A 19,537-nucleotide genomic window follows, 5' to 3' on the forward strand; every position below is an offset into this window, starting at 1 on the left:
AATAAAGCCGAGCATCAATCAGATCCATAACAAAGGGTATCAAATACATCATAAACAGTTTGATCAGCTGACACCCTATTATTTCATTTCAAAACCAGGTAGAATAAAATCAACTATTCATTCTTTTAAAGGGCCAAGTAGAAAAGGATTCTAGGCAAGGTTTTTCTCTCTTGAACCAGATGTTTCTAGCACAACTGTACACTTCAGTTCTGAATATCCACTATGAAAAGTAGAAAAACGAGAGTACAATAAAGTAGACATTAGAGTTTCGGCCAAGTGATCTGTTGGGTGATATCAAACAGGAAGTAGTATACAACAGGATGTTAGCAAAGCAGTTGCTCACCTCGGAGGCCTGCTAGATCCATTTAAGAAATCGCAAAACAATTCTGATTGGACGAATGCTAAGTATCATTCTCATTCGGCACATCCTGGTCACAATACAATATGAGTCTCTTTTATGATGCAACAGAATCTTTAAAAAAAAACACTTCACTAAAGCATATAAGAAGCTACAATAAACCATAATTAAATATTTTTGTGACCATAATGGATGTAATCATGAACAGGCATATGGACTGAGTGATTTTGCTTATCATCAAATTAATCTGCATTTTCATTTTCCATTCTCTCTCAGCTTCAATTTCATACAGACATGCCCACAAATGACTAGCTACCATGTCATTTTAATTCATAAATAGCAGTGGGTAAATGGAAAAATCATATTTAATTCCCACTGAACTGACTTCAATCAATCAAATGAAAAAAAGATTTTCTCAGTAATTTTTGTTTTTTTTGGCCGAGTACAAGGCCTGACTTTCTGGTTGTGAAGGGTGAAAGGTCAGTGATGGTGTAATGCAATGGAAGTTGACTGAATGACAGCTGTATTGACCCTTGGCTATGCCAAGCATAAAAAAGTATAGCATTATGTAAATCCCAATGTAAAAACAAACATGCACCAGTGTAATCAAAGAAAAACTAATTGGGTAACACTTTAGTATAGGGACCAATTCTCACTTTTAACTTGTAGCTTATTAGCATGCCTTTTATTAACATATTGGCTGTTTATTAGTACTTATAAAGCACATATTCTGCATGACCATATTCTACATCTCTAATCCTATCCAATACCTATCTTAACAGATACCTTACTAACTATTAATAAGCAGTAAATTAGGAGTTTATTGAGGCAAAAGTCATAGTTAATGGTTTGTTAATGGTGAGAATTTGACCTTAAAACCCTTTAACCGTCACCCATTCCCCTCTGTGGGATGCCTAAGTTTACTTCATTATATTACAATTAAATCCTAATCTAATCATGACAAACTATATATCGTTTGGAAAGGTCTAAGACTCCTAAACAGATATTTTACCAATGTTTTTGTTAAAAATTATGTAGGAAAAGTAGTAGATTAATTTATGACAAGAGTGCACCTCAAAAATCTACATCGTAACAGGAGTTCTGTACGGTGGCCGTGAAGTGCAAAGCAAATCACAATTCTGAAAACAAAATAACAAATTTCAAATGCAAATGCAAGTCTAAAAAACAAAATAACAATTCAGAAAGCACAACAACAATTCAGAAAACATTATAACAAGTCAGAAAACACGATGACAAATTCGAAAACAAAATAACAAGTCAGAAAGCACATTTGTGATTTGCTTTGCACTTCTCGGCCACCGTAGTTCTGACCTTTGTCAAAAAAAAGTCGTCTTTGTTGCCTTTTTCTCTATCACACTTTAGAAATCATCAGAAATTATATATCAATTGAAAACTTTAAATCTCAAAATTCATCCTTTGAAACCCATTTTAAAATCAAACATTGCATTACCATGAAAATGGTACATCAATATCATGTTACAAAATGTTTGCGTTCATGAATTATACAAATTTAAGTTTGGATCGTGCACTTTCATGTCTATGTTCAAAAATGTGAGTGACAGTTGAGGGGTTAAAATAAAGTGTGACCACAAATTGATCAATCAACCAAAAAAACAGTGAAAGTATGTTTTTCAAAAACATTTCCAGTGGACAAGAAAACCTTAGATTAACCTTAAAATAGTATTGCATATTAAATTAATTGTACTTCAGTCCTTTGCAGCCTTATTTTCATCATAAATACAGTGCCTATCGGCAGGTGAGGCAGAAGGTTAGGGTTGGACCTTGGACAGGCCTAGAGGGAAATTTAGGGAACAACGAAGTCATGACCTTCATGTATACCAGTCCACATCTAATGAAACACAACAAGCCAGTAACCCGAACGCCAGCAGACCCCAGAAATGTAACAGCCTTTGTGTGGTGATGTTTCCTGGAAGAGTGCTGACAGTTATGAGCCGAGTCTTTCATGTGGTTCCTAGAAGATTTACGAAACAGTTGAGTGCCGGGGTGGGGTGAGGGGTTGAAAATATCTCCGTCTTTGTCATAAAAGGACCCTGTCATCTGCGGCTCTCATTAATAAACAGCCTGAATGAGTCATTGTGGGTGATCCCTTTGTCCCGATGTTCTCCTGAAGAGCACATCATGTCCTTCCAGACGGGACAAAGGTCACTGGCTAAGCCGAGCACGAAGGTGAGGGAGGCCACAAAAGACAAGCTCCTAAAGTGGATTTGTGTACCGATGCACTACAGGCTCCATTTCATTTGATCTCCTGGGACAGGGAGAGCACTCAAAGGGCCACTTCGCCGTGAACCCTAGGTCTCCCGGACTCCCCGGCTGCACTCGATCGAGGATACACCTTGATACCGCCTTGTGTTTTCCCTTGAAACCTTCTGAAGGGCCGAGGGAAGCATAGCAACCTCACAGCTGTTGTTCCTCTCTGCGTGAACGTGTGATTTTCTATGGTGAATCTCTCCAAACAGGGTCCAGATGGCCAGGGCGATACGCTCTTTATCAGCCAGCCAGAGCGGGATCAATCTAAACAAGCGGCAAGCGTGGAACATTTGATTTCCTGGGGGCAAGGGAAGGGGGATTGAATGGAGCGAGAGGCATGGCAATAGCCTTTATTCTCTCACTTTCTTGTCTCGGCCCTCTTGGTTTTCTTCAACAGCTGTTTATCCCCATAGATTACTAAAACACACACTCGCACACAACTAATACAGCGTTCACACACGTACGGACTTGCAAAGATGGGGATGTGCAAGTTCTGAGCTGAAAAGCTCACTCACACTCAAAGGTGAGACCCGAGTCATTTTTCTTGGGTGGTCCACCTCAAACGATAAGACAAGTATGTCTCCCTCGGGTAAATGCAATAGAAAAGAAAAGAGAAAAGAGAGGGCCTCTTTAAACTGCAGCCCATGTTTTGTTAGCACTAGCCGGCTCTTCATGTGGAATTTCTATTTGTAGTGTGCTGCTTTAAGAAGTTTTCCAAGCGTCAGATTAAAGAGATCCGTTAATGACGACAAGCCAGAGCACTTTAAGACTATAGAAGTGCAATTTTGGCTTAGAGGGCTGTGCACACATCAATGTGGCCGTGTGTGAGAGCGAGCTTGAGCGGCTAAATTACAGACGCTTGTCCCTTCGCTTCACTCCGTCATCCAGCTGCACACATGTGAGGTGGATGATGACAGCAGGGAATGTGGATGTGGTGGATATAATGTCTTTAACCTGACTATTGAATGATGGATGTGAGGGAGAGTTTTGCTTGCAACAACAACTTATTTATTAAGAGCAGATAGCTTTAATCATTTAAAGTTAATTAAGTCAGCATGAAATAAAAAAAAACGATGTACCTTCGTAACAAAAGTTCCTGGTCTTACTGTGAACGATTCATCCTTGCATGTTACTCTAAGAAAAAGATGCATGTTCTCATAATTGTTTATGGTAACACTTTATTTAAAGAACCAATTATCGCTATTTAGCTAGTTGTTTATTAGCATGCATATTACTAGCATTTTGGCTGTTTATTAGTACTTATAAGGCACATATTAATGCTTTATTCTGCATGACCATATTTTAGATTCCTTTATCCACCCCATACCTAAACTTAACAACTACCTTACTAACTATTAATAAGCAGCAAATTAGGAGTTTATTGAGGCAAAAGTCTTAGTTGATATTAAAATAAAAGTGACCTTAAAATAAAGTGACCATAAAAATATATAAAAACCAACAAGAAAATGTGAGTGTTGTTTGACCAGATGTGGGTGCTGTGTGTGGTTGCCAGGGTGTCACTAGGTGGTTGCTATTTTTTGTTGTTGCTGTGCGATTTCTAGGGTGCTTTGAGCTTTAGCTGATTTATTGTTATGCTGTTGCTTTCTGGTTGAAGTCAAAAGAGCCACCTTCAAGTCCTTTTGTGATTTGTTTATCTGTTTCCTATGGTGTGCAATAAAGAAAAGAAAAAGGGAGAGACATATTCTCCTCTGGCAGCGCCCCTGTGACTCTTTATGAGGCAGATATTGGGTTTGTAAAAGCTGTATTTGAGCTACACAGGGCTTGCTTTATTTCCTTTCTGCTTTGGTGTTTTGTGGTTCTGACACAGTGACTGCTGCTTTCAAACAATAACAGTACAATAACCATCCACAACTCTCCCGTGCCAAGAGCTGAGCATGCCAACACGTCCTTCACAAATCCTTCAGCAAACTACAGACACACAGAGCAGTCTGTGGGAGAAAAAAGGGTCCAGTACAGTGTGCGGTGTAATTAAAACAGACCTGATCCTTGGAAGTCTTTTGAGAACGGGAAATAGAAATATGAAAGTAAACTACTTTAACTGCCCTTGTGTAACAGATATTATATACTACTATAGCTGAAAGAAAAAATTTATTTTTCTTGTACTATTTCTATTGCTGAAAACAACAACAAAACAAGAACTGTGTTTAAGGTTGTGGTTAATGATTTAAGGCCACTGTGAGTTGCTTATGGTTAGGGATATATGTGAAAATATCCCTAACCATAAGCAATTCACAGTGAAGTATTGCAGCCTTTTGAGGAGAGATGTTCTACAATTATTCAAAGTGATCTGATATATTATTTTAGCATGGCAAATTATAAAATGGGAAACCAAACTCCACACACTCTCACTATTAGCTAACTATTAACTACAACATTTGCCTCAATAAACTCAAAAATAATTTGCTGCTATTAATAGTTAGTAAGGTAGTTGTTAAGTTTAGGTATGGGTCGGATTAACAGATCTAAAATATGGTCATGCAGAAAAAGGCATGAATATGTGCTTCCTAAGTACTAATAGACAGCCAAAATGCTAGTAATATGCATGCTAATAAACAACTAGTTAATAGTGAGAATTGGTCCCTAAACTAAAGTGTTACCAGTGTGCTAAAAGCCACTCGGAAAATCTCAGTAACCACATGTTAAAAAACACTGAAAGAAAGCGAGGTAAAACACTATAAGTAAAATCTATAAACTAAGTAGGTTAAGATTAGGAGTGATGTAGATCCTACATGTGACTAATGCAAACAATCACCAGCTTCTTTATATGTTCTTGTCATGTCTACTGCTATTAAATTGCTCGGTTTTATTGGTAACACTTTAGTATAGGGACCAATTCTCACTATGTTGTTGCAATACTTGGATTAATTATATTAGTTAGTCAGATGTTATTGATTTTTGTTCACTTGTTGCCAGAAGGCAAATTTTGTGCAAATGGAAAGACTCTACCTCTCTATCATAAGCAGATGTTAGGTATCATGTACAGTTGGAGAAAATCTGATATTCCATGAAACGATCATTCTGGAGATTCTTTACAACTTGGCAACTGGTCTGAATGTACACTATGCTTTCTCTTCCTGTACATGTTTATTTGCATAGGATTAGTTTTTTTTTTTTACTGGTCTGGCTGTTATTGGTTTTATTTATTTATTTTTGTTCTGATAAGGTGTATGTTAGCTTTTTCTTTTTTTATTACAAGTTATTTTAACTACATCTGCTACATACATCTTCATTGCTTCCTCAATAAAAGGACTTTGATCAAAAAAAAAAAAAAAAGAGAACACCTTTGAATTTTTTTCTGATAATGTTTTTTCTTTTTTTCTTTTAAAGAGGGACACTAAATGTGTTAAGCTCAGACTGGTGGTGAGTCTGTATGACAGCGTGTAATGTACAGAAGCGTGTGGGGGTGAGAGCTGCACTTTCAAGGCTTGATTTTCTCACGCAGGCCACTGAGACGTTATCACATGCTGCTTCCTGTGATATGGGGTTCAAAGGGTTCTGGGAATCTGCCCCATCCCTCATCCACTCATTTATCAGCTACCCTCTTCCCAAACCCCCTTCCACACACACACACCAAGGCAAAGCAAATGAAGGTTATCTTACTCAAATCTCACCAAATCTGCTAACTCATCATTCCTGTGGCTGTGAGAGTCTGTGTCAAACCTCAACCATATGACGGCACATCACTGAACGAGAGCCACGCACAACTCAGAGGTCATGGCAGGGTCAGAGAAAGAATGAGGGAATAACAGGACACATTCGCTCCAGACGCCATGGGCTTGAACTTGAGCAGACAGAAGAAAAAAAAAACAAGATGAGTAAATGACGTTAAAGTTCAAGGCTTAGTTCACCCAAAAATGAAAAATCAGTCCTCATTTACTTCCAAGTCATTCCAAACCTGTTTGATGATTTTCTTTCTTTTGCGGAACACAAAAGACGTTTTAAAGAATGTTTCGGTTGTTTTGGCCATACAATATATTGGCAGTGTGGTTCAAAACAAAACGGGACATACTAAGTGTCTATTATGTACTAACATTTAGATAAATCATTTAATACAATGCACTTGTGTACATACATGCTTTTACATTGCACTTACATGTAAAAAAAAACGGCATGTAATTACATCTGTAACTGTAATTAATGTAACTAACCACTCTTTAACCTAACCATACCATACTAACCTTACCTGCCACTCTTTTTTTAGACATAGTAGATAGTAGTTAAAGACATCTAATATAAGGAACTGAGATATCTTCTTTTGTTTTAGAATAGAATGGATAGGCACAAATATTCAGCCTAAAAAACTAATAAAAAGTAGAAGTAACAGAACACCTCTCCTCAAAAAGTCAGATGATTTGAGGAATCATTTATGCCTGGAGCACAAATGGAGTAAAACATGTTACCAGATAAGTATAATATAATAGCAATAGCCTAAGCAAACACCACTAACTATATCTATTTTTTGGTAATTGAAACTATAGTAATCATGCTCAATTTTGAAAGGGTAATTGATTGATGCTGGAATAAAAACAACCGTCCTCTATCTATCTCTGTTTTAATAAAGCTGCTGCTGTATGAGTCAGAGAGGTAACGCATGTCAGGACGCATTCTCTCATCTGACATGTTTTAACGTGCTGCTGCCTCACACACATCTTACAGCAGAAGTGTGTGTGTGTGTGTGTGTGTGTGCATTTGAGATAGACTTGAGAATACACACATCAACCCGCAACCTCAAATGAACACATGAGCGCACATGAAAGAATCAATTAGAGGCCAGGACTAGCAATGGAGGCCTGCACCTGTGCAATGGAAAGTATAATTTCAACGTGCTTCATCATCTGCTGTAGTCTGATTGCTGGATTTGAGAAGAAAATGTGGTGTTTGTCTGTGCAAAACTCGCCACTCACCCAAAAATGAAAAATCAGTCCTCATTTACTTCCAAGTCATTCCAAACCTGTTTGATGATTTTCTTTCTTTTGCGGAACACAAAAGACGTTTTAAAGAATGTTTCGGTTGTTTTGGCCATACAATATATTGGCAGTGTGGTTCAAAACAAAACGGGACATACTAAGTGTCTATTATGTACTAACATTTAGATAAATCATTTAATACAATGCACTTGTGTACATACATGCTTTTACATTGCACTTACATGTAAAAAAAAACGGCATGTAATTACATCTGTAACTGTAATTAATGTAACTAACCACTCTTTAACCTAACCATACCATACTAACCTTACCTGCCACTCTTTTTTTAGACATAGTAGATAGTAGTTAAAGACATCTAATATAAGGAACTGAGATATCTTCTTTTGTTTTAGAATAGAATGGATAGGCACAAATATTCAGCCTAAAAAACTAATAAAAAGTAGAAGTAACAGAACACCTCTCCTCAAAAAGTCAGATGATTTGAGGAATCATTTATGCCTGGAGCACAAATGGAGTAAAACATGTTACCAGATAAGTATAATATAATAGCAATAGCCTAAGCAAACACCACTAACTATATCTATTTTTTGGTAATTGAAACTATAGTAATCATGCTCAATTTTGAAAGGGTAATTGATTGATGCTGGAATAAAAACAACCGTCCTCTATCTATCTCTGTTTTAATAAAGCTGCTGCTGTATGAGTCAGAGAGGTAACGCATGTCAGGACGCATTCTCTCATCGGACATGTTTTAACGTGCTGCTGCCTCACACACATCTTACAGCAGAAGTGTGTGTGTGTGTGTGTGTGTGTGCATTTGAGATAGACTTGAGAATACACACATCAACCCGCAACCTCAAATGAACACATGAGCGCACATGAAAGAATCAATTAGAGGCCAGGACTAGCAATGGAGGCCTGCACCTGTGCAATGGAAAGTATAATTTCAACGTGCTTCATCATCTGCTGTAGTCTGATTGCTGGATTTGACATATTATGAAGAAAATGTGGTGTTTGTCTGTGCAAAACTCGCCACCATGGTTCAAGCGTGATCTGGATAGTTGCCAGCGTGTACCAAGCCAATTGCTAGGATGTTCTGAGCGATTTAATGCATTGCTCTGGAACTGCTATAGTGTCCTTGGTGGTTGAAAAAGCATTTATATGTAGCTGCTAGTGTGTTCTGGCCAGTTGCCCCAATCCCTGTGGCTCGATTCCATGCAAACATTATTTGTTTAAGTTCAGTTGACATAATAATGTTGATAATTGCATTAATTAATTTTGTGTGCAATTTAAACTGTTTTAAAATTTTTGTTGATTGATTATTCTTTTTTTAAAATTTTTATTAAAATTTATAGTAACTCAATAAAATTGTCTTGTTAACTTTGAAAATTGGCTAGTGGGTTTGTAGTTCCCAGCTTGCTTTGTGAAGGACTGGATAAGGAGAGTAAATGTTGAAATTAAGTGTTTTTAATGAAGGGAAAGACCTGCTAATGTTTAATGCTGTTATGTTTAACAATTGAAAGAGTTTCTATTGACGTTTTTGTGGTTACCATTGTGCTGAAAAGTAAACCACATAAAAGAAAACACTACAATGACTGCGCTAATGCCAGTGACAAGTCACATCTTATGTGTTTATTAAATACACATGCTAAATTAGTTGGTTCCAGGACCACAAATCCATTACTTGGAGCTAATTTAATTGGAATAATCAACTTAAAAATATATGTTTGTTACAAATTATTAAATTCTTCTAACTCAATATAGTTTGATAGTTTAACATAATTTCATTTGAATTTCTCATAACTTCATGCAAACTGTTGCAATATTTTTTTATGACATCAGATGCGTACAAGTCACTTTGATTGGAGCAAAATGGCAATGTACATTTTTTTTTTTTTTTTTTACAAAAACTTCAAACTTCCAAGATTTTTAACTCTACTTCTACAAAATGCATAAAGGTCATGCATTAGATGTGTTTTTGCTTTTTATATTTGTATTCAATTTATGAAGGTGCTGTAAATTGACATTCGTAATTGTACTTATACAGTATTTTGTACATATTAGTTATTGTGACTATGATTCAAAACACCATAACACAGGGAATCTGAACTCTGGGCCCTTGAGGCCCTGTCCACATGAACGCTGTTTTTTTTTTTTAAACCCGCAGCTTTTTCTACGCGGTTTGGCCGTTCGTCCACACGCAAACGCAGCACCAGGTCATTGAAACCAAACTTTTTTGAAAACTCCTGCCAGGGTGAAGATTTTCAAAAACTCCGGTTGCAGTGTTATCGTGTAGACAGTGAAACCGGAATTTTTGGCTTGTGATGTTGGAGCATGCACTGTTATCTCCGCCTACTGGAATTTTTTTCAGGCTTCTGATTGGCCAACATGGCTTTACGGTTGAGATTATATCGCCACCTGTTGGTTTGGCATGCTCTTGACAGTGCTTCATAGCATGCGTTTGCGTTTTCATGTGGATGAAGATTTTTTTAAAAACGGAAGAAGGAAAAACTCCCGTGTACATGTGGACATGGCCTGAGATCCACTTTCATGCAGAGTTTAGCTCCAACCCTAATCAAACACACCTGAACAATCCAATCAAGGTCTTCAGGATTACTAGAAAGTTACAGGCAGGTAAGTTTGAGGATGGAACTAATCTCTGCAGGAAAGTGGACCTTGAGGGCAATGAATATTTATTTATCAATTATCAAGATGTTTCGAAACCATCAAAATGTGAGATAGCCTATGTTAATTATTTTGCATTCTGTTGGGCATTTGTGGTTCATGGTAATGCATTTCAATGTTTGATTCTCAGAACATTTTTGTTACTCTTTTACGATTAACAATTTTGGTACTGTTGAGTCACCACTAGTTTAATTAAATTAAATGTAAAAGTAAAAATTCAGATCCTGAAACAAACAAATCCCGAAGGACTGAACCTATAATAAGAGCACAGCAAGTTTTTGAATAAACAGCCTAATTCTGAAAATGGAGAATTAATATAATGAATGAAAGAAGAAAAACAAATCCCATTCTAGATCAGATGAGCAGGCTAATAAACATAAAGCTGGCAGTGATGACGACAAAGCATGAACAGTGTTCCTGTACGTTATAAATAGAAAAGCCGGCATCAGAATGACACATGCCACATGCGGCCCAGATGCATGTGGCACTGCGAGATTTGTCGCATGCTGCGTGAGTGATGTCAGAGCAAGAGTGCAGCATGGAAGGGCTCCTGCTGTGATGGAGGCACTGATCAAAGTGCTGCGGTTTGACACTGGAGGTGGGGAGCTATTGTTGATGTCACAGTCAGGCATGGCAGCAGAAGTCGAGAGCAAAGCCATGCTTAAACAGCAGCTGTGCATGATGGGACTGCTGGGTTTAAGCTGGGGGTTGAAACCGGACCAGCATACGCGCCCTTCTCTGTCATCTGTGTGCAGGAACACAACTGCACCAAGGTGAGTCACAATGTAGCTGAATGGCTTTGATCACAGATACATATCTGGAAGGACGTCCGCAGTCATATCCGCAAACTAGCTGTTGGAGCACATGCTACTGTCAATCAGACGGAGGAAGAAAAGCAGTAAACAGCAGGACCTGAAAAAAACGCGCTCACTCTGTTTCAACAACAAGTCAGTAGCCCACCTAAGCAACCTTTTAAGGCATCATAGATGTGCCTTTACAAACAATAGGTAACACAATTACCTGCAGTTCAGGACACATTTTTTTGCCACATTCTAAGGTCACACCACATGTATGCTTCATCAATACAGCAACTGCAGAATGCATTGTGAAAATAACATTGTCTGGTGTTCATGGAAAAAAAAAACATCTCAGAGTGAACCAAATGCTCTACAAGACAACTTCCGAAGCATTTGCACAGAGCCTGAAAAAAAACTGAGCAGAGGCCTTCGTTCTGGAAGTTTGTTTCCTATTCATTTTCTCCATAGGCAGTAAAACAAATCTTCAATTAAGAGTCATGTAAATCATATTTTGTGTATAAACACCACTAAACTTCTTTCTCTTTGTATTGTACATAATTTATCTGTTCCTGCACAAAATCGCATATTATAACAAACGTAAGAAAGCCTCAAACTGCCTTTAAAGCTGACCACAACTCGTCCACAATTCATTACGGTGACAGCAACATTTCGAATTGGTGGATCTCTCTCTAGGATTGTGGGTAGCGTAGTACTTCAGTGAAGATTTAGCAACAAAACATTGTTGAACTCATACTGACATGTGGCTTCTACAGAAGCACATGCCATCAACAAGAAGTCTTGAATGCTTTACATGTTTTTAGAAGTTTGCTATGAGTTGGGTAAATAAGGAGAAAAGAATGAAAAAGTTACATAGCGAATTGGTGGCTGACTAAATACTTTTTTTCCCCACTGTATAGGCTATCTGACAGAACTATTTTGGGCCTTATACAGACATATTTTTTGCATTATTGACAAACTATTTTCCTAATTAATGCTGTACAGTTGCTTTTACGCAATCTGTATTGTTAAAAGCGCTATATAAATAAAGGTGACTTGACTTGACATATGGAGCACAGTCGATTAAAGAGAGAAAAAAGGTTTTCACAGGCAAGCTTTCGGGTGGAGAAAGTGGGACTTTAGGAGACTTGACAAACAAACACGAGCTTCATCTTAAGCAATATGAGCAACAGAGACATCTGATAGCAGACAGTGCAATCAGAACAACTGTTTTGGGATTATTGCATTCAAACGCGCCACACTTTGATGTTTCTTTCTGCTCTTTTTTGTCTCAAGCCCTTCAAGCTTTCATAATCCGCCTTTGAAGTGAGCGACTTGGCAACAATGTCAGTGTGTGACACGCTTATTCTTACCGTCCAAACACACACAGGCTGTGCAAACCATTCTTTCCTGAACCATTCTTTGCTCTCTCTCTCGGTCTTATCAGTAATGCTATACATGTGTCTGGACTTACAGCAGTTAACACTCTGGACTCGGAACGCTGAGCACACTGAAGGTTTTGCGTGGAGAAATACACATAGTAATTGGACTGCAATCCTTGATTGATAGAGCCAGTTAGACTCCATTATGCTCCTAATATCTGAAACTCGCTCATAAAGAGAGATTAGGAGATCACTGGCCAGGAGATAAGCAGAGGTTCAACTTTTCTGGTGCCATGCACATATCAAAAGTTACTGTGTTTACTGGCTTTACATTATCATAACAGAAATATCAAATATAACTTTGCACAGATAAAGTTAGTAAGTGACTCCATTTTCTAAAAAAGTCTTGTGGCTGTGTTTAAAAGACAATATGTATTTAAGCATCTTGCTCCATAGACAGCACGCAATTACATGCAATTTTCATTTGTTATTACAAACTGAGGAATGAGTCAAAATAATCGAGGTTGTAATTGTCAGCACGATATTGTTTATGATGATGCAATGAGATGGAAGCAGTGTCAGATCTCTTCTTCTGTATTGTTACGTACATCTGAGTGTGATGGATTATCAAAAAAGAAAAAATGGGCAAGGACAGATGAAAGTGGAGGCAGACGAACGCGAGCTTATGTGAGAAGTCCTACATATGTCATCAAACACAAATATGTTTCACCGGATGATGGATTCATGATATTAAAGGAGACCAAACAGTTAGGCTAATTAGGCTGTCACATGGCATGTAGTACTAAACTAAGCTCTCTTTCATGTCTTATTGCGCTTAAACTGTCAAATACACACAAGTTTATGTTATAAACGCACACAAGTCTCCTCTAAAACTAGGACTCTAAATAGTGTTCTGTGATCTTCAGTGCAGCCAAAGACAGGACAGTTAGCATGCTTTAAAATTTCACCAAGGCATTAAAACTGGTACACGGTTGTCACTTGTGAAAACACAATGGTGGCGCCGTGGGTGGAAACGTGCAGATTAAGGGGCAGTAATATTATAATAAGCTCCCCTTTCTACCTCATGGGGGGAGCAAAATCTGAGAGGCTCGTTTTTTCACAAGTCTGCAGAGAAAGGCTCACCAAAAAAAATGTACTGGGTTGTTCTTTTTCACGTTTTCTGGGTTGGTAGATGCACTGGGGACCTGATTACAGCACTTAAACATGGAAAAAGTCAGATTTTCATATGTCACCTTTAAATTGCAAGGTACACACAAAAAATATATATAAAAAATTAAATATATCCATGGATTGTTGTTCACAATAACATATATAACACGCATTTAGAAAAAAGATGGTGAATTTTCATTTCATGCCAACTTGAAATCCCTTTAAAACACAGACATTGCGATGGCACAGTAGAGAAAACCATGTTTCTAAAGGTCAGTATTCATTTCAGGAAAGTAATGAGAATGTTTTTAAATAATTTTGACATTGTATATCCGTGTCACACTGTATTCAGAATGATCTGCAGACTGTGGGAAACACATGATACATGCAGGTCTGGAAAGATTGTTTCGTTTATGAGCTTATATGAAGCTTTCAGCAGCTGGTATCATTTCCACACTTGCACATCATTTCTGTATCTATCCTGTCAGACCCTGCAGATTTTAATCATTTAGATTGATAAAACACTGATCAAACTGGTGCTTTTGATCATAAACGGCGAGAATGGTTTAGAAATTAAGAAAGAAACTAAATCCTGTTAAACAGAAGGAGAGAGATCAGGAAATCTAATCAGTGCTACTCACAGTGTAACTTACTAGAACCAGTCTCTTTCAAGGAAAGGCAGTTCACTCTGTGGTCATCTTGGGAACACACTCGGGCAGCTATCTTCAGTCATGCAACTACAGCTCCTTTCTAATTGAATGGGGAAATACTGGAACCTCAAAAACTACTTGCAAACCTCACATTTTGATAACAATAACATATATCAAATCAGCAATAAATAGTGCCACAAACTTTCACACTGTAAACCAAGAGTAGGCAGACTCCTTACAGACTCACAATTGGCTCTTTTAGTGCTGGATAAATAACTTTTTTTAATGGCCAAAACCCGCAAATGAGTTAACATTTTAGCGTTTCCAGTTCCACTGGTCTGAGCAGGGGCGTGTCTACGTGGTGGCACCGGCCCCCCATGAAATTTGGCTGGCCACCCCAGGTGCCCCCCTACCAGATGTCTTGCCATAGGCTTGTTTTTAGTAAATTTCTAATTTTAGGCGGTTTCTATAGTGTGATCTTAATGACAATGTCGAGAGCGCATAATGTTACGCGATCCATGTGCGCGAGGACGAATCTTCACTCACCCCCAACACCCTCTTTTGAGCCAGTGCCCCCGACTGGCCCCCACATTTAAAATCCTCTAGACACACCCCTGGTTCTGAGGTCACCATTATTACATCCGTAATACCACTCATGAATTTTTAAAGCTTTTACTGAAAAAGGTGGGGATGCTAAAGGTTGTCGGGACATTAAATGTCATCAAGCTCGAAAGGTAAACTCATATACTCAGTAGTCCACTTTTACAGCCGCATTGTGTTTACAACCGCACTCTTGAAAACTATTTAAGTTTAACTTTAAGTTTCTAAAAAAGCTATTAGAAGCTTAGTGATGGTGACGTTGAGGTCATGTGGTGGGGTTTGTTTATAGCTTATGATTAGCTTTTTGCCTTATTTAGGCTTGATGAACAAAACAATAATCCAAATGCCACTAAAAATCCTATCAGGTTTTTGTTAGGGAACCAAAGAGATGTCAACTTCTGAGTTGGCCCACAAAAATATGTCATGACTGCAGCAGTCTATTTGGAAGGAGAGAATTACTTTACTAGAGCCTCTATATCACGCATTTAAATTTCCCCAATTCATTGTAATATCAATGATCTGTCTCTGCTAGAACTTGTCTGAGCTATTGCACTTGCGTCTAAAAGAAAACAAGTTTTATGAAGGTTTGTTACTATTAGGTTTGTTATTATTGTACAGTTTGCTGTTAAGATTATATGTAAATTTACTATTTATCTACTATAAAACACTATTTTAAAATAAAGCTACATGAATTATATAGAGATATGTAAATATACTGTATGCATAGAATACGAAATGAAAAAAAAAAATTAATAAACAGTTTACTGTCGCATTCTGTTTCAAATGGTATTACTGTTTTAAATACACCATGCTAGTCTTCCATTCTGAACACAACTTCTATTTCTATTTCTATTGTTTATGATGTACATGTCGTAGTCACCATTTGGGAGAGTGCAGGAAAAGCAGCGGTCAGATCCAAAGGAGTGATTTCTAATTCCGACCCTGAACACAGAGAGCATTAGAGCCTTGGTGACAAAACCGAGTAGTTCAAAGCAGGGGTCACCACTTCAAAACGCTCATAAAAACACCACACTCCAATCGGCCATGATCCCAAACCCTCTTTGAAAGCTCCACAAAGGACAGCAGAGTCATGTCTACTCCATAAAAGCCCGGGCCAGACTCCCGCACTCTGTACCGTCTTCTCTGTCATGCAAAAAGGCATGTTGGAAGTCTTTTGTGTGGAGTTGTTTCAGTTGTTACACACATAAAAGAGCTGAAAACACTCAGTCAGCCATGATGGATTGGTCAAGACAACGGAACAACAAATCATCTGGATGAATCTAAAGAAGCCTCTTTGTTAAGGGTGTTATATGTTAAGCTAATTTTTATTGCCAACTTATATGAAACTATGTTGCTGGGCCATATTCTACACTTCTGTTGCTGAAATCCTCTTATAACACTATGTTTGGTCACAAATGTGCATTTTCTACCCTTTCCCTGACCCTTTTTTTAAATGAATTAAACAGGCTGTTTTGCTACTGTACCTTTAATAATTCCTTATGTAAATTATCTCAGGTGTGATTGACTAACGTCTCTGCATATGAAATAAGTTGCAATACTGTCGCCTATTAACGGTCTGCTTGCTGATACGATTACATTATGTGTATGTGCGTTTCCTGACCTTTTTGGATTGGTCAGCATCTCTGTTGATCTGTCTCCTCTCCTCATCCCAACGGCCCTGTGTTTCCTGCAGTTGTCTTTCTAGACTCTCCTGCGTCTGCCGGCCGTCTTCCTTGACGCTGCTCAGAGACGTCTGCAGCTCAGCTATCACCTGTGTGGACACATCCAAACACAAAATATGTCAACAGCAACAGGCTCCTGAGCTCAGTGATCAGTAAAGCTCCTCAGGGTTTGCTTTAATTACTCAGATAATTGATTCTGCTGAATTTCTGCTTGACCAGTTGGAGTCGAAGTATCCAGCAATGTCTGAGGTTTTCAGTAGATCTTTTGACTGGAAGCTAAGATCTCAATTCAGCTGCTGGTGTTACACAATCAATCACCTCTAATATATGCTCTGAATGCAGATAAACCAATAAGCACATGAAATGGGTGAGAGGTTCAGTATTGGAGAAAGTACCATTTAACTACAGTCAAAATACTCTGTGAGTAAAAAGCTACTAGCAAAACAGACCAAACTTCAGTAAAACAAATAAAATATTATTCCATAAACTATATGGGAATATGTAAATGTGAGCAGTATTGATGTGATACATAAACAAAAAGAGTATCAATCTTGAATTAGCATAATTTACATTAAATATACCCCTCATACACTGTAATAAATTTTTAAAATGACTGAAAACACATAGTAATTAATTAATTATTTATTTTTGCTACAGAAAAGACAATACCCATGCAATTACTTTTCCTTTGTGAATGAGTTTTCCTTTGTCTCTTTGGAGTGTTGCAAGCTGTTTGTGCATAGATAAGATCCGTAAAGTTGCAAAGACTGAAGTCTCTCAAGAGATATTCTTTATAAAAATGAAGACTCCTTCCTAAAAAGCACCTCTAATATATGCTCTGAATGCAGATAAACCAATAAGCACATGAAATGGGTGAGAGGTTCAGTATTGGAGAAAGTACCATTTAACTACAGTCAAAATACTCTGTGAGTAAAAAGCTACTAGCAAAACAGACCAAACTTCAGTAAAACAAATAAAATATTATTCCATAAACTATATGGGAATATGTAAATGTGAGCAGTATTGATGTGATACATAAACAAAAAGAGTATCAATCTTGAATTAGCATAATTTACATTAAATATACCCCTCATACACTGTAATAAATTTTTAAAATGACTGAAAACACATAGTAATTAATTAATTATTTTTGCTACAGAAAAGACAATACCCATGCAATTACTTTTCCTTTGTGAATGAGTTTTCCTTTGTCTCTTTGGAGTGTTGCAAGCTGTTTGTGCATAGATAAGATCCGTAAAGTTGCAAAGACTGAAGTCTCTCAAGAGATATTCTTTATACAAATGAAGACTCCTTCCTAAAAAGTCTAATTTAAACATGCCCCCACATGTCTACGTCACTGTGTGGGAAGATTTGCATAACACTGCCCAAATGTTTACGCAAAGAAAGAAGGCGTAACTTTTATTCTCGCTGTAGTATTGTTGCCGCCGCGTCGTGGAGACGCTGTGTGTGACCCTGGAGCACAAAACCAGTCTTAAGTTGCACGGGTATAGCCAAAAATACATTGCATGGGTCAAAATTAAAGATTTTTCTATTATGCCAAAAATCATTAGGATTTAGGATATTAAGTAAAGATCATGTTCCATGAAGATATTTTGCACATTTTCTACCATAAATGTATTAAAACTTAATTTTTGAGTAGTAATATGCATTGCTAAGAACAACATTTGGACAGCTTTAAAGGCAATTTTCTCAATATTTAGATTTTCTTGCACCCTCAGATTCCAGATTTTCGAATAGTTTTTCTATCATAACAAACCATACATCAATGGAAAGCTTATTTATTCAGCTTTCAGATGGTGTATAAATCTCAATTTCGAAAAAATGTACCCTTATGGCTGGTTTTGTGGTCCAGGGTAACATAGGGTAAGGGGCGTAACATTCCATCACACGCTTGAGGTATTCGGCCAATCACAACGCACTGGATAGCTGGCCAATCAGAGCACACCGTGCTTTTCAGAACGATGAGCTTTGTAAAAATCGATGCGTTTCAGAAAGGCGGGGCAAAGAGGACCAACAATAATGCACGGTATGTGGAAAATAATGTGTTTTTTTAACCTTAAACCTTACATTAAATCTTACATGCAAACACACTGCATTACACCAAATACACAAAATAATGTTATTTTTAGTATCGTCATATGACCCCTTTAATATACTTTAAAATATAATTTATTCCTGCGATGCAAAGCTGAATTTTCAGCATCACTACCCCAGTCTTCAGTGTCACATGATCCTTCAGAATTTATTCTAATATGCTGTTTTATTATCAATGTTGGAAACAGTTGTGCTGCTTAATATTTTTTTGGGAATCAGTGATACAGGATTCTTTGATGAATAAAAAGTTAAAAAGTACAGCGTTTATTTAAAATGGAAATATTTTGTAACAATAACCACTACCGTTCAAAAGTCGGGGTGAGAATTATTTTCTTTATTTTTTTTAAAGGAAATTAATAATTGTATTCAGCAAGGATGTGTTAATTTAATAAAAAAAATAAAATAAATGCTGTTCTTTTAAACTTTTTATTCATCAAAAATAAATAAATAAATAAAAATCCTGAAAAAGTATCACAGGTTCCAAAAAATATTAAGCAGCACAACAGTTTCAACACTGGTAATAAATCAGCATATTATAATGATTTCTGAATGATAATGTGACACTGAAAACGGGAGTAATGATGCTGAAAATTCAGCTTTGCATCACAGGAATAAAATATAATTAAAAATATATTAAAATAGAAAAATATTTCACAATATTATGTTGTTTCTGTATTTTTTATCAAATAAATGCAACCTTGATGAGCAGAAGAGAGAGAGAAAAAAAATGCTACTGATCCCAAACCTTTGAACGGCATTTTACTGTACATTGCTACTGCACTGTTTTAATTTTATATTAATAACCGAGCTAATGACACACTACTGAAAAACTTGACATGATTACACTGATTATGCATAATAAG

At 37.2% G+C, this 19,537-nt stretch overlaps 1 protein-coding gene across 1 annotated transcript in view; it reads right to left on the reverse strand.

Moving 5' to 3' along the window:
- LOC107556591 (centrosomal protein of 112 kDa-like) overlaps positions 1-19,537 on the reverse strand; it is a 182,007-nt gene that overhangs the window by 17,720 nt on the left and 144,750 nt on the right. Inside the window, exon 26 of the mRNA XM_016239723.1 lies at positions 16,499-16,648. Coding sequence (XP_016095209.1) covers positions 16,499-16,648 — 150 coding nt within the window. The remainder of the gene's footprint in view (positions 1-16,498; positions 16,649-19,537) is intronic.

Source organism: Sinocyclocheilus grahami, unplaced genomic scaffold (genome assembly GCF_001515645.1).
Source record: "Sinocyclocheilus grahami isolate Dianchi unplaced genomic scaffold, SAMN03320097.WGS_v1.1 scaffold574.1, whole genome shotgun sequence".
NCBI lineage: Eukaryota > Metazoa > Chordata > Actinopteri > Cypriniformes > Cyprinidae > Sinocyclocheilus > Sinocyclocheilus grahami.